This window comes from Bidens hawaiensis, unplaced genomic scaffold, assembly GCF_021521415.1.
Source record: "Bidens hawaiensis isolate Kalapana, Puna unplaced genomic scaffold, B.hawaiensis_p1.1 tig00063714_1, whole genome shotgun sequence".
Classification (NCBI taxonomy): Eukaryota; Viridiplantae; Streptophyta; class Magnoliopsida; order Asterales; family Asteraceae; genus Bidens; species Bidens hawaiensis.
Genome location: NW_027506539.1, coordinates 16,419 through 31,479, shown reverse-complemented (window position 1 = coordinate 31,479; position 15,061 = coordinate 16,419). Strand labels below are relative to the sequence as shown.

The window sequence follows — 15,061 nt, the reverse complement described above, 5'->3', positions numbered from 1 at the left end:
CTAAAAACACTAGCACATGGCCATGTAACTATTTCCTATACTTCAAAGTTCAAAACCGTGCCACACTTTTCAAATCATAGATTCTTTACGAAGACAAAGAAAGAAGCAACTATTCACATACCCATGTGGTTATTTGTGAAAAACTCAATTCAATGCATCATAGGCTGAACATGGATGTACTATATGAGCGTATGCCATGTGCTTCCTATTTAAATAAATGTATTCTAATTTGTTTTCACTCAAAAGTTCGGTTTATAGTTTACCCCATGAATTTATCAAGTAAATTATGGTTAGTTTTTTTTGTATGTTATTGTATGAGATGTTTGGTTGTGAACGCGTACTTCTTGTTATATCATGAGCAATCGTTATATGTATCATTGTTATTTCAATCCTAATGAGTAATGTAATACTTAGAGATATCAAGATGTCAAATTACATAGTATAAACTCCCATGATGTAGAATTTCATGAAATAATATTATGTACCATTATGTAAAGAGGTACAAAGTGTACTCGATAAAGAGGCACATAGTGTACTCAAGTCAATATATTGAAGCATATAGTAACATACTTGCATCCAAGAACATTAGCTAATCAACTATAATGAATATTGTGAACAACCATAATCAAACATCATGAACAATATCGTGAAGGTATCTCATTAAAAATAATGTAAGACATTTGTAAGAATACATTGTTTACTTCATCGTTTAATCTTCCATCGTACAGGGGTTACAAAAATGAAAAACTAAGAGCTTCACGGCCTCACGGGTTCATGTTATTCAGACAATTAAGTTAAGTATTAACATATATAAAGATCATATATGCTTCAAAGAGTGATCTATCTCGTGCTAAAGTTATTATCTACATATATTCTAATAAAGTAAAATAACTGGGACACGTGTCACATGAAGATTCATTCCTAGCCACAATTTCCCGCTCAAATTAATTTCTATTTTTAATAAAATTATATTTATGTCAGTGTAATCAAAACGTATCAGTTCATCCTTTAATTAAATAACTAATTACCTAAATTATAGAAATTACAAATATGCAGGTATTTATGTAAATATAATTAAATTATTTATATCTTTAATGAAATCAAATATATGTCTAAAATGATAGGAAATAAATTTTGAATGAATAAAAATTTTATTCTCAAATATTTATTCAATCTAGGGGTGCTTTGAGTGTGCCTTTTGGGTTTATGGTTTCTCGGGTCGGGTTATTCGGGTTTCAAAGTTGTAAATTTAGAACCGAAACCCAACCCAAATCTGTCACAGTTTTTCTGGTTCGGGTTGTTTCAGTTTGTGTTTTTCAAGTTGGTTACTTGAGTTTGGGGTGTCTAACAAAACAAAATGTAAATAAAAAAGTAAATAAAAGTTACAACGTGAAAACTAAAGCAACGTACACTTTTTTATTCCTTATGTAAATAACCAAATAATAAATAAGCATAACCCGGTAAAATAAACATTATGTTTTTAAACAATAAATAGTCGATCAACTATTAAAGATGGAATAAGAACAAGGGGAATGCGTAGAGTGTTCCCTATACGTGTACATACCTAATAATAATATTATGTTTTTAAACAAATAATTTATTCGGGTTGTTTTAGGATGACCCAAAACCTAGACATCAAACCCAAGAACCAACCCGGAGTACTTAGGTTCCGGTTTGGTTGGCCTTTTCTCGGGTTCGGGTTTTTCGGGTTAGGTTAGTTTTGGCTCGGGCTCGGGTTTTCTCGGGTCGGGTTTCAAGTAAAAATGACAACTCTAATTCAACATCCATGAATCCATGGAGTTTTCATCTATCTCTTTCGAAACTATAGTACAACATGTTTTATTCATGTTAATTTTATATATGATGTTTTTTATGTCATTATTAATGAAACATTGTATCATCTTTTGTTAGAATTTGCTATTTCATTAAAAATAATATAATTACAACTTATAAAATCATTAGATGCGTATTTTTTTGTGATTACGAATGAGCTGTGTAACAATCCACCACGTATTCGTATGAATATTCAATTAGAAAATATAATTTTAACTTATAAAACCATTTAACTTGATAAAATATAGTTTTATTTGTTTAAATTTAATCATTTAATTTTATAGCTTAATGTATTTCTTTTAAGCGTCACGTGTGTCACACGGGCTCTAAAGCTAGTTATTATAATATGAAGATGTTAATAACACATAAATTATTACAAATGGTTTAAACAAAATCCCAACGTCTACATCTTAATGTGTGTAACAACAATTTCAAACACATTGTCGTTTAAATCATTATTCACATATGATACTATGATAGTAGCAAAAAGAAACATACTAGCAAATTAAGGATACATGAACTTGATTCTAGAGGTGACTCTACTACGTAAAATACGGAAGAGCTTTATGCTTGCTTAAATTGCAAGAATCTAAATTGGAAGACGATGATACATGTGTAAACGTACTTTCTTCATTCAATGAATCAAATTAAAGTAATTAACTTCTACATACACTTATCTATAAAAAAATATAATTTTATGTATTTATAATAAAATAGTTTGAGCCTCATGTGTTACATGGATTTATTTAGGTTATTGGTTTTTTTATTGTTTTAGTATTTTATATTTTGTAATGATTTGTTTTATTTTTTAGCGTAGTTTTATTTTGATGTAATACGTATATATTAGTTTGTTACGCTCATTATACTTTTTAACGTTTTGACTCTTTCAATTGAGATGTGTAGTTTTTTAGTTTTTAGCGAACAAACGACTGAACATAAACAAACACTACCATGTTGATTTTTTAAGTGAACTAACATGAACACAAATATTTGTGTTAGGTAAAAGGGGCGGCTCATGTAGGTGACGATGGTGGTTGGGAATTGAAGGTTAACCGGTAATGAAGAGGATAAAACAGCGACAGGGAATATGTAGAGGAGAAAAAATAAATTAGAGTTTGATGATAAAAGAGTTTCATAGATAAATGAGATTTTATAACTCGTTTAAAGGCTATCTGGCTTTTGTGAGACCCATGATCTGCTAAAATTATTGTTTGATGATTAAGGAGTTATTTAACAGATAAATGAGATGTTATAACCCGTTTAAGGCTATCTGAATTTGGTGAAACTCATGACCTGCAAAAATTATTGTTTGATTTTTAAGATGTTATTTTTAAAAAGAGAGAGAGAGAGAGAGAGATATTATATCTCATTTAAGGGCTATCCGGGTTTGGTGTGACTCATGACCGGCGTAAATTACTGTTTGATTATGAAAGAGTTTCACAAATAAATGAGATATTATAGCACATTTAAGGACTATTCAGGTTTGGTAAGGCATATACCCGCGATTTCGGGTCAAACGCAAGAGAAGTCTCAAATCATGAATCAAGAAATTTGGTGACTTGATATAGGTGGGAAGCAACCAGCAAGTGACACGTATAATTTTTGGTAGATATTTATATAGATAGATTGATGATTAGTGAATTTTATTGTTGAGCAAGTAACTTATGATATTCTAAAGATAGATATGTAATGCAGTTTCTTTTTTGAATAATAAAAAGCCTTAGCTCAAACGAAACCGGAGTAAAAGTTAAGATTTGAAATGAATGACAAGTTCTCGGGTTACTACAGTGGCCTTCAAGTGACGAGCTTTCTCCGGAACAAGAGATGGGGGTTCGGTGTTACCTAGGTAACTCAGCGCTACTTGTGATTATGGTCGTATGGATTCTCATTTTGTTATTGGGTTACTCCGGGTAGAGGTGCAAATGAGCCGAGCCGAGCCCAAGCTCGTCTAGGCTCAAGCTCGGCTCATTTTATTTTCACATAGCTTGACTTGATTTGATCTCTATTTATAAAGTTTGTGTTCGGCTGGAGGCTCGACTCATTTACTATTTCTTAATTAATATATATACACACACATATATTGTTCAATTATATTTTTATATATAACCTAATATATATTATTTAGATATTTTTTCTTAACATTTTATAGATTAATTGGTAATTATTAAATATATACAAATATACATTATAAAAATAATATTAATGACACAGTCGTTTAGGCTCGTGAGCTGGCTCGAGCACGAGCTCGTGTATTAAACGTGTTTTCATTTAGGCTCAAGCTCGGGTTTGTTGAAGCTCGAGTCGATCAAATTTTTTTACAAACCAATCTCAAATAATTCATGAACGGCTCAGCTCATTTGCCTCTTCCTCCGGATAATCGAACTTTATTCGTTCTTTGGTTGTTTTAAAAATTATTTAGAGAAGTAGAAAAAACTCAAAAAAGGTAGTCGAAAAGCGTCACCTCTATGCTATTTTTGACCAACCTCTTATCACACGACACCTATGCTCTGCATCGTCACTGACCCCCACACCCTATAAAACAAAACTTCATACCTGCAACTGCAACTGCAACTGCAACTATTAACCGCCAAATACACTCACCGCAATGAAACTCGATCAACATCAACATGACATTCATCCATCCATCGCAACCGTCCAATCCGATAACTTCGAATCCAACGGCGATGAGGACCTCTACACGCCACCTCTCAACTTCTCCATGGTCGACAATGGCATATTCCGTTCCGGATTCCCTGATACCGCCAATTTCCCGTTCATTAAAACCCTAGGTCTACGATCTATTGTGTACGTCACTTTCTGCGTCTAATTTAGCATCAATTGTGAGATTAATCAGTTAATTAATCCAGTTTGTGTTAATTGTTTTAGATATTTGTGTCCGGAACCGTATCCGGAGCATAACGTTGAGTTTCTGAAGGCTAATCGGATTCATCTGTTTCAATTTGGAATTGAAGGAACTAAGGTACAGATTCTAGCTTCCGGTTACGGTATTTAGTTGATAAATTCTATATAAGTATTCAATTGAATATATAAAAAGTATGTAATAGTTTTAATTTTTAATATCTATGCAGGAACCGTTTGTGAACATACCTGAAACCACAATTCGTGAAGCATTAAAAGTTGTTCTAGGTACGCAATCTGTGCGGCAAACTGTTCGGCCGTAACTTACTTTATGTTCATTCGTGTTGAATGAACGAACATGAATAATTAATTTTGTTCAATTAGATAAATAAATGAACGAACATGATGAATAGCAATGTTTGTCCGTTAAAACATTTTTTAATGACTTTTCTAATTTTATCGTAGGGTGTGCAAGAAACCGAAAAAATCAATCCGAAATCGAAAATACCGAACCGAATTCCTAAATTTTTGTTCTTTTTTATATTTTATATTAAGTATATTATAAGAATTTAATAAATATGTAACTCCAATATTTTTTTATCAAATATATAATAGTCTATTATCTTACAATTAACAAATTAATCATACCTAAATTTATTATTTTTCGCCAACTGTTTTTTCGACCTAAAATTTTCAAGCTCAAATGAAAAAAACCAAAACCTAAACATAATAGTTTCTTATGGTATGGATTTAAGGAAAATGATTGACTATAAAACAAACATATATATATATGAGTATTAATTAATCTTTTAATGACTGTTCTAACCTTATCATATTGATTTAAGCAAAATTATTAGCTATTTGTATTAATATTTTTAGGCCTTTTTTCTAATTAAACATTTAACACTTGTTGTTTACCAGATGTGACAAATCACCCCTTGTTGATTCATTGCAAAAGAGGCAAGGTAACATGATTATTTAAGCATGAATGGGTCCCACTATATATGCATTTCTAAATTTGACATGATATTGTTGATTGATTCAGCATCGAACCGGTTGTCTAGTGGGATGTTTAAGAAAGATTGAAAGATGGTGTTTGACATCAATTTTTGATGAGTATCAAAGATTTGCAGCTGCAAAGGCTAGAATTTCAGATCAAAGGTTTATGGAGGTGTTTGATGCTTCTGGTTTTAAAGATGTACCAGCATCTCCATGTTCATGTTCTAAGAGGAAAACACATCATCATCATCATCATCATCGTACTCAGTATATCCCACCAATAGCAATGCTATGGTAGGGTCTGAGGAGGGTAAGATGTAGACAGTCTTACCTCTATTCCATAGGGATAGAGAGGCTGCTTCCGGTGAGACCCCCGGCTCGATAGTAGTTTTGCATCAAGCCTTGGACATAAGGCACATAGCACTCAATCATCAGGGACACCAGCTGATTGGTGCATGTGCCCTTGTCTTTCGGCTATCAACGCCACCACATGATGCCTGATTAACCTTCCGCCACTTTTAACGTTATTTTCACGAGATTAGTAAAATAACGTCAAAATTAGTGCACTTTTACTTTTGCCCACCCGAGGGTTCACACATATATACATTATATGCGCGCACCGCAAGCAAGGCGTATAACAAAGCCTACTAATTCACAATAATCAGTCACATTATCAACCTACAAAACTCCATAATATGTTAAAAACACTTCCACAAACTAACAATCCCTACACTTGCTACACACAAGCCCAGAACCACAAGCACCATATGCATATGCACGCGAATCCCGAGAACAAAATCCGCTTTTGGCTTCACATGTGAAACCAAATCTTGATCACATTCTCCATGAATTGTGGAAACAGCATCACTAGCAGTTGGGTTTTCTAAGAGGAAAACACAAGGGTATTTATTTATTTATTTTTTTGTCTTTTTATACATATCCAATTTAGATGAGTTTGGCCATATAAACTTGAATAATATTTGGTTTTATTCTTTAAGTAGCTAAGGAAAAATAGCCAAATATCTAATTCTCTTGCTTGTGGTTAGGGGGCATTTGTTTTTTGGTAATTGTTTATTAAAACTTTTAAATATAAATTATTAATTTTTTTTTTGATAAATAACCTTTTGACCTTATTATTCGAACATAAAGCGAAATTAACTAGAAATCATATGATTACTTGGCCCTTACCAGATTCTCTTGTTATATTCCTTGAAGTTCCCTTTTACTTTGTTTTGCTTTTGGATATTTTTTGTCTTTTCTTGTCTCTAGTTGATACCATTAGATTTGAACATACAAGTAGTTATATTTGAATAAGGATATATGGTCCTAATACACTAAACAATAATTAGATAAATAAAATATTATCATGTAACAACAACAATAATAAATTAATAAAGAAAGTAGAAACAGTAATCGATTTTTATATGTGAGAAAGCAAAAAAATTAAAAAGTTTGACATATGATATGATCAGATTATTGTGTTCTTGTTGCATTTTGGCTTAACTACATTGTTTTCCTATGTGGTAGATAAACCATGGACATAGAGGGGAAAGTGCCGAGAGTGGAATCCGTGAAGCATGGCCTAACAATAGTCTTATATTGTACTAATTAGGTTATGTGATAAATGACAGCTTATATTGTATCATGTTGACACATTAAAGAAGTATATTTTTATCTTATAGGTGTTCTTTCGAATATCATCCTGCATGTAATCTGTGAGGTCCTTAAGGAATTTATGATTTTACGATATGATACCAGTAAGGTTATTAAGGAATTTGTGATGAGAGTCATTAAAGGGTTATGATTCTATTACATAATGCAAATAACATGTTAACCGGAAGAAGTGAACCAATAAAACCATTTGATGGAAACCAAAGAAGTGTTTATAGTTTTCCAAATCATGGTTATCTTATAACCAGATTTTTTAAGGCACCATTTATTCAGATCAAACCCAATATTAACCTAAACCATCAATTACATAAAACATGACCAAAGACCGCTCTAAGGAAGGCGATGCATGTTTTGGGTATGATCGGTTCTCACCACTTCGGGTATTACTCAAAGACCGAGGCTAAAGAGGATTATCATTCCCTCAATGCAAACTACATTCTTTCGCAGAACCATATTGCAATGTTGATAAATAGATTTTGAAATTTGTATTGTAAATTCCTCAATACGTGTTGTGTCTGATCTTTAGTCTCTTTGATCGATCATGACATATAGATGTGATGCAGCTTAATAAATTCATGTGGTGCATGAATTCTTGATGATGCATGATCCTTGCTACCATATGAATTCATGAGATGTATGATTCATGGTAGTTGTACTTTCGGTTGGTTCTTGAGTATGAATTCGTGAGGTGCATGATCCTTGGTGTAAGTCATTATTTTATATTATGTGGGAATTGGATGAGTAGGTTTAAAATTATTAGGCCACTAGTTATTAAAAGTCGCTCAAAACTTTCATGGTAGTTTTTTCTCACTTTTCATCAACCCATACCCGAGGACCAGGTCGAGACCGAGATTTGAATATTCTAGTAATTGATAAACATGACTGATCTGAAACTCGGTTCAGTGTCAGCTAGTTACATCAAATATCGATTTTATTCGGTAGAGTACGTGGCTAAGGCTCCGGCTTACATTATTTTTGTTGTGGGCCGAGATTTGAATATTCTAGTAATTGATAAACATGACTGATCTGAAACTCGATTTAGTATCGGCTAGTTAGTAGTTACATCGAATATCGATTTTATTTGATCTACTCTACGTGGCTATGGCTTACATTGTTATTGTTGTGGGCTACATAAAACATTTCATTATATGTACTCCAATCAATGATCCATGTTCAGTATTTGGGTTACGAACTTAAGGGCCCATGTGTGGCTTGAGGCCCAACCTTGATGAATATTGTAAGTAGGGTTGTTCACGAGTCTTAAAAACTTGAAACGAACAAATAAAATTATAAAATTGACCGAATAAGAAAAATTTAAAGGGGTTAAAAAATTGTAAGCTTATATTTATGTGTTTTGTCTATATATTTATATATTTGTTAATATATAATTATATATAAAATAAATTAAAAATATTCGAGCCGAACCGAACCAAGCAGACCTTTGCTCGTTGCTTGGCTCTTAACATTCTGACTTAACAACACATTTAGAAATTTAAATATTTTTATAATTCTCTGAGTTATTGTACCAATATTTGTATTATCATACACAACATTTATATAAAGGAGGGGTGCATCATAGATAGATTGCAAGAGTTTTCATGGCAACATTGCCCATCTTAGGGATACTTTTGTAAGGGTGGTCACTATCAATTTGGTGAGAAGTTTAAGTCATTAGGCAACTTGTTGTGGTGGGGTTTTAAACGTCAAACTAAAGCGTCACGTCACGTCACTACCACGTAAGCATGGGATTTTTTCATGTTACCATTTCCTTGTTAAATGTCTTGCTGCCCTATTACCATTTCCTTGTTTACCGCTGAAACCTTAACACCCCGATGCGATGTTAAGCATGTTATCATGCCGCATCACTTTTGCCACCCATATAAATGTGGTAATCACCTTGCTTAGCAAGAAGTTTTCAAGTAGAGTTATAATCGTGTATACCGAGGTGTATTGTGAGTTTGTTAACATCTATCCAAACCACTATCGTGTTTTTTTTCGATTTCTATTTTATTTCATCCTCTACAATACAAATTCCAAAACTATAATACTATTAACAATGATATTTAAAATTGATAAAAATTAAACAAACATTAGTAATTAATTTTTAAAACATTTAAAACAATATATTCACCATTTCACCCTCATGTTTTTACTTTGTACAACTAATTAATTAACTCAAGCAAGTTTACACGTGTATTAGTCACTCCACTTGTTAGCCCAAGCCCAAGTTCATAATGCAAGCTAAATAAAAATTGGGCTAAGAACAGCCATTCATGGGCCACGTTATCCCTAACTCCACATAAATTAGGGTTTACACAGCAGTCTCTGTTCTATATAACCTATTATCTGCTACTCCATTATTCATTCTCACAGCTTCATCAATCTCATCTTCTAGATTTCTGTTCATTTTCATTTTGTTCCATTTATTTCTATTTCGTTAATGAATAGTGAAGTTTCCAATGAGGTAGAAATCCCCAATAAGTATAGGAAGTGCCGTATGACACTTTAAACCGCAGCGTACCACGGCGGCGCGTTTCCACCCCCCAATTAACACGATCTCCGTGCTCTGTTCGTTGGCCTGGACTCGTTGTTTAGCCTCTTCCGCTGTGTGTGTGATTTGGAACGGGTCTCTGAGGTCTCTTCAATTATAATTTCATATTATTATTATTATTATTATTATTATTAGGTTCGATGCCACGTCGACGGTAGCCAAAAGTGTATTGACCGACGATGCTATGATTGAACCCATAACAAACTTTTGTGTGTTTCGCATTTTATAGGAACCTGTGAACTGCTTTTATTCCGTTCATTCACAGAGCCGTTTTATGCGATTACATTTTTTGCTTTTAATATGTTAATTCGATTTGGTTTTTTTAGCCTATGATGATTTAATTTAAATGTTGGAATTACCGACTGATATCGTATTGATGACAGATCGACTATCTGAGGCTATTTTATAACTACTCTTATTTTGCAAAAATTTATAATAATAATAATTTGTTGTTAATACTTATTGAATGTTGAAATAATTGAATTAGCTAATTTGCCTCCTCTTTCGGCTGCAAGTTGATTGGTTTAATTATCAAGTTAATTCTTGCTGGCTTTGTTCTAGAGGCATAAATAGGTTCATTGTGAGGGTGTTAAAATGCCTTGATTTTGTGACTGTTACTAGTCTAGGCTAAGCCTTCCTCTGGCATATTTTCTATGCATACTTATGTATGGTGTAAATTTTGTATTACTTTTATGAATTGTTTTACGAAGCTTATTTACAACTAAAAACATAATGCTTGAATGAAGACACTACGTATTATGTTGTTTATAATATACTGTATAGGCAGTGTTAGTTGGATATGTTGGATTGGTATCGTGAAGCATTATTGACGAGGTGATGCGTTTGTGTATTTTGATGAGAGATTCACCGGACAATTAGTTTGAGTTTTTAGTTGTCACTTCATAGATGAGTTACCGAAGACGCAAATGTAATTTGCGATGAACTTGTAAGACGTGTTATTTGCTGCCCGTTTATCTAAATAATAGAAACAAACATGATTTTGGGACAAATAAACCGGAATGAGAGTTGACGTTATGTTTTGGTTGTTAGGTAAAAATTGTTACAAGATAAACAATCGAACATGTAATTTATGGATTTATTGGTTCAAAGTTCATTGAGTCAAGAATTTGGTTAAAAGAGGAGGATGTAAAATTGAATTTTATTCATCACTTTTCTTTCACTCTTTATCCCATGGCATGTATTCCGCGGATATTTAGTGTTATTCTGCTTATTTTTGGACCAACTAATTGCACTACTTAGAGTTTGTATTTTGGTCTTATGTGTCTTCCTTTGCCAAATGTTTGTTTGCCCAAACTTTTATTTCGTAACATTAGCCTCTTTAAAGGGGTTGGGGTCCTAGGGGACCTTTCAACCCATGTCATACCACTGTCATCTATGCACCCGTGCATATATTCATACTCAAATAGTGTGAACTGAAAGCCTTTTGTTTTAACTATTAATGACCAAATAGTAGATGAGTAAAAAAAACTAAATGTAAGATACTTTTTTGTCAAATCAGACTTTCATTCATTCGCTTTCATACATAAAAATTCACTTTTAAACATCTTTGTATTCCAAATAATCACCCAATTCTATATTTTATCTTATTTTTTGTTTCTATAATCTAAAATTGCATAAACATTGAATAAAACAACCGCATGCAAACACACACACAATAAAATGATTGATTTTTTTTAAAGTACATATAAAGCAATACCCTTTAAACTAAAAACAAACAAGGAAAAATATTTTTTAATTCAAAAAATGATAATTAAAGTGGATGGTTTAAATTGTTTTATAAAGTTAATGAAAAGTTAATTAAACTAGACCATCCAGTTTTGTGGATATAATTTAAAATTAATATCACCTAAAATGTGCATTTATCCAATTCTGAATAATTTCACATCATAACTAAGTGATAGTTGAAAGAGTTGGTGTTTCATGTGACCCGGGTTTAATTAATGCCCCTGTCATTTAGTTTTGTCGAGCCCAAGCGAGGTTGTGTTGTTCGCCAAGTGGATCTCTTAAGTCTTAACCAAATGAGTTTTATCTCACACACTATCATGCCTTCAAATGAGTGTTCACGATTGTTGGGCTTATGTGAGGGGTTTTCTCCGGATCAAAAGACGAGTGTATCGGTGTGTTTAGACGTGCACAAAAAAACCGGTTCCGGAAACTAACTGGTGGAACCGAACCGGAACCGGTTCCAGTTCCAACCCGGTTGGTACAATACCCGGTTTGGGTATTTTTGTACCCGAAAATCGTACCCGGTTATCCTATTTGTATGTCAGTATCAGTTCCAACCCGGTTCCTACCCGGTTCTTAATTGGAACCGGGTCGGTTCGTACCTGGAAAAACCGGTTCGTACGGGTTTTTTTTGAAGGGTCAAACAAAAGTCAAACTAGCCGTTGGAACCGGTTCCAACGGTAATATAGCCGTTGGAACCGGTTTTTTAGACACCAATTAGCCGTTGGAACCGGTTCCAACGGTAATATAGCCGTTGGAACCGGTTTTTGAGACAATAGATCCGTTGGAACCGGTTCAAACGGTAATATAGCCGTTGGAACCGGTTTTTGATGCCCAAACCTATATATAATTTGTTTCCACCACTTGTTTCACCACCAAACTCAAAAACAAACTAAAATACTACTCCTTTAGCAAACCCGTTCCTTTACCCGACCATCCAACTAAATATTATTATGGCACCCATCAAAAAAACTAACAAGAAGGCTAAGAAGAGTGCTTTTATTGCCCCCGTTCCTGTTACGGAGGACCCAAGGGTTGTTACGGTAGTCAACCATAACCGCAACCAAGACATATGGAAGAATTGGGATTTGATTGTGGATGACGAAGGTTATCAAAAGGCTCGTTGCAAACTATGTGGTTCAATATTAAAGCACGATTCCAACTCTACTTTGAGAAAGCACATCGAGAAGCCATATTGCAAGGCACTGAAAGCGATTGGCATGATCGATCAAATTGACTTAGGTAAAGATGGTACACTATTTCGTTACAACACGACTCAAGTTCAAGATAGAATGGCAAAGTTCGTTATTCAACGAGGTTTGCCATTTAACCACTTTGATGACCCGGAGTTGACGTCGTTGATTCGCGAAACTCTACAACCGAGATACACACATGTAAGTCGTACTACCTTAAGACGTCATTGTATCAGGTTGTGGGAGTGTGCTAAAAAAGAGTTAATCGAGTCTTTTCATTCTTTAGAAGCCATGGTTAGTTTAACTACCGATGTTTGGTCGGCACCACACGGGTTGCCCGAATCATACATATGTGTCACCGCTCATTGGGTTGATCCGGTGACATGGCAATTGATGAAACGCACCATCGCTTTTGAAAACTTCCCGTTCCCACATACCGCCGAAAAATTGTTTGAATTACTTGATAAGGTTATAACGACTTACAACTTGAGAAATAAAATATTTTCGATTTCGTTTGACAACGCTTCAAACAATACTAAGGCGGCTGAAAAATTTATCATTAAATATTCACCACCTTGTTTCGGGGATTTTTTTCATGTCCGATGTGTTGCACGTATCATCAACTTGGTTGTTCAAATAGGTCTTGACAATGAAAACATTTGTGATGATTTAAAATACTTTAGACTTATGTTACAAGATGTCTTTAAAAGTGGTAAAAGAAGACATCTTGAATATAAGAACTATTGCAAGTCGGTTGAAAGAAAGTATTTGGGGCCGAATTGGGACGTTCCAACCCGTTGGAACTCAACTTGTCATATGTTAAAGTGTGCTTTTGCCCAACGCCAAACTTTACAAGGTTTTCATAACAATCTTGTTGAAGAACCCGAGGCCGATATGTTTCCGGAAAGTGTTTGGGTCCAAGTCGGTTATTTGTTGGAGTATCTTGACATGTTCAAAAAGTCAACAACAAAATTATCGGGAGTCTATTACCCTACTAGTTGTTGGGTTTTGCAAGAATTGTACTATATGTCTTGTGTTTTTAAAAGCTTTACGGAGAAGAACAAACTCTTCGAAAATATTGTTGCGGTGATGAAAGAAAAGTTCATAAAATATTTTGAAAACATACCGCCGGTCTTTACTTGTGCCGTCGCATTAAACCCCTATTGGAATGTTAATGGGGTTGAAACAACGATTGAGGAAATATTCGACAACTTAGGTATGCACGAGATTGACCCGAAGTTGTCGATGGAAGCGAAGGACAAGTTCAACAAAAACCTTCAAGACCTTTATGACCATTATTTTCAAATGTATGGTCCAAGCATGAGATCGTCTTTTGTGAAAAAAAAACAACTAGTAGGCCGTGCAATGACCACTTATAAACTTGATGAATGGGATTCGTGAATCGGCATCTAAGAGGCAAAAAGGAAACACACCAAGTAGCGAACTTGGTCGATATAGTGGAGCAAACTATGTTGAGGGTGCAACGGTCGACGAAATTCGCAATATTGATTTGTTGGCTTGGTGGAAAGGTAAACAAAACGAATTTCCCATTCTATCCGCCATGGCTCATGATTTGCTTGCCGTACAAGCCTCAACGGTTGCTTCCGAATCGGTTTTTTCTCTTAGTGGGAGGGTGTTATCTATGTGAAGAACAAAACTAACTCCCGAGTCTCTAGAGGTTTGCATTTGCCTAAAGGACCATTTGGATGCGGTGGATCATCTACAACACAAGGCGAACTTTGAAGACAAAATACCAATAGAGCGTCATATTCATGATGAGGAGGCGGAGTACGGGGTTTCTTCCGATAACGAAGACGAGGGTGAAGACGAGAATGAAGACGAAGAAGAGTTGTAATTATTTGTTTTGGTAAAATTATTTGTAACTTGTTCAACTAATATTTAGTTTTGATTTGTTTTATTATAATTACTTTTGTTACTCATGATTAATTTTTGTTACTTTTTTAATAACGACGAACATTTTATTTATTTAAAAAATAACTATTACAAACATTATTAAAACATAAACGATACTAAACATAACAACTAAAACATAAAAAACAAAGTCCGTCGTTTTAATCCGGGAATACTTATTTTTGGGTTGTAGAGCCGGACGACTCTCCCACTTCCGTTTTTTTAGCTTCCAACCTTCTTTTCTCTCGACAATACTTAATCGTATGTTTTCGTAATGTCGAGTTGGACCTTGCTTTAA

At 34.0% G+C, this 15,061-nt stretch overlaps 1 protein-coding gene and 3 non-coding genes across 4 annotated transcripts; all 4 read left to right on the top strand.

Annotated features, from left to right (window-relative positions):
- The first annotated feature begins 4,325 nt into the window (after positions 1–4,325).
- Positions 4,326–5,989, top strand: LOC143618122 (inositol diphosphatase DSP4-like). Its single transcript, XM_077090444.1, has 5 exons — positions 4,326–4,638; positions 4,720–4,813; positions 4,923–4,980; positions 5,614–5,657; positions 5,738–5,989. The coding sequence occupies exons 1-5, from the start codon at positions 4,439–4,441 to the stop codon at positions 5,987–5,989; spliced, it is 648 nt and encodes a 215-aa protein (XP_076946559.1). The 5' UTR covers positions 4,326–4,438.
- Positions 5,990–9,816: 3,827 nt separating this feature from the next.
- LOC143618125 (small nucleolar RNA U49) lies at positions 9,817–9,885 on the top strand. Its single transcript, XR_013150957.1, has one exon. It is a non-coding gene; the product is annotated as a small nucleolar RNA U49 (small nucleolar RNA).
- Positions 9,886–10,047: 162 nt separating this feature from the next.
- Positions 10,048–10,201, top strand: LOC143618124 (small nucleolar RNA snoR2/U65). The gene has a single exon (XR_013150956.1). It is a non-coding gene; the product is annotated as a small nucleolar RNA snoR2/U65 (small nucleolar RNA).
- Positions 10,202–10,236: 35 nt separating this feature from the next.
- Positions 10,237–10,317, top strand: LOC143618123 (small nucleolar RNA snoR77Y). The gene has a single exon (XR_013150955.1). It is a non-coding gene; the product is annotated as a small nucleolar RNA snoR77Y (small nucleolar RNA).
- Positions 10,318–15,061: the final 4,744 nt, after the last annotated feature.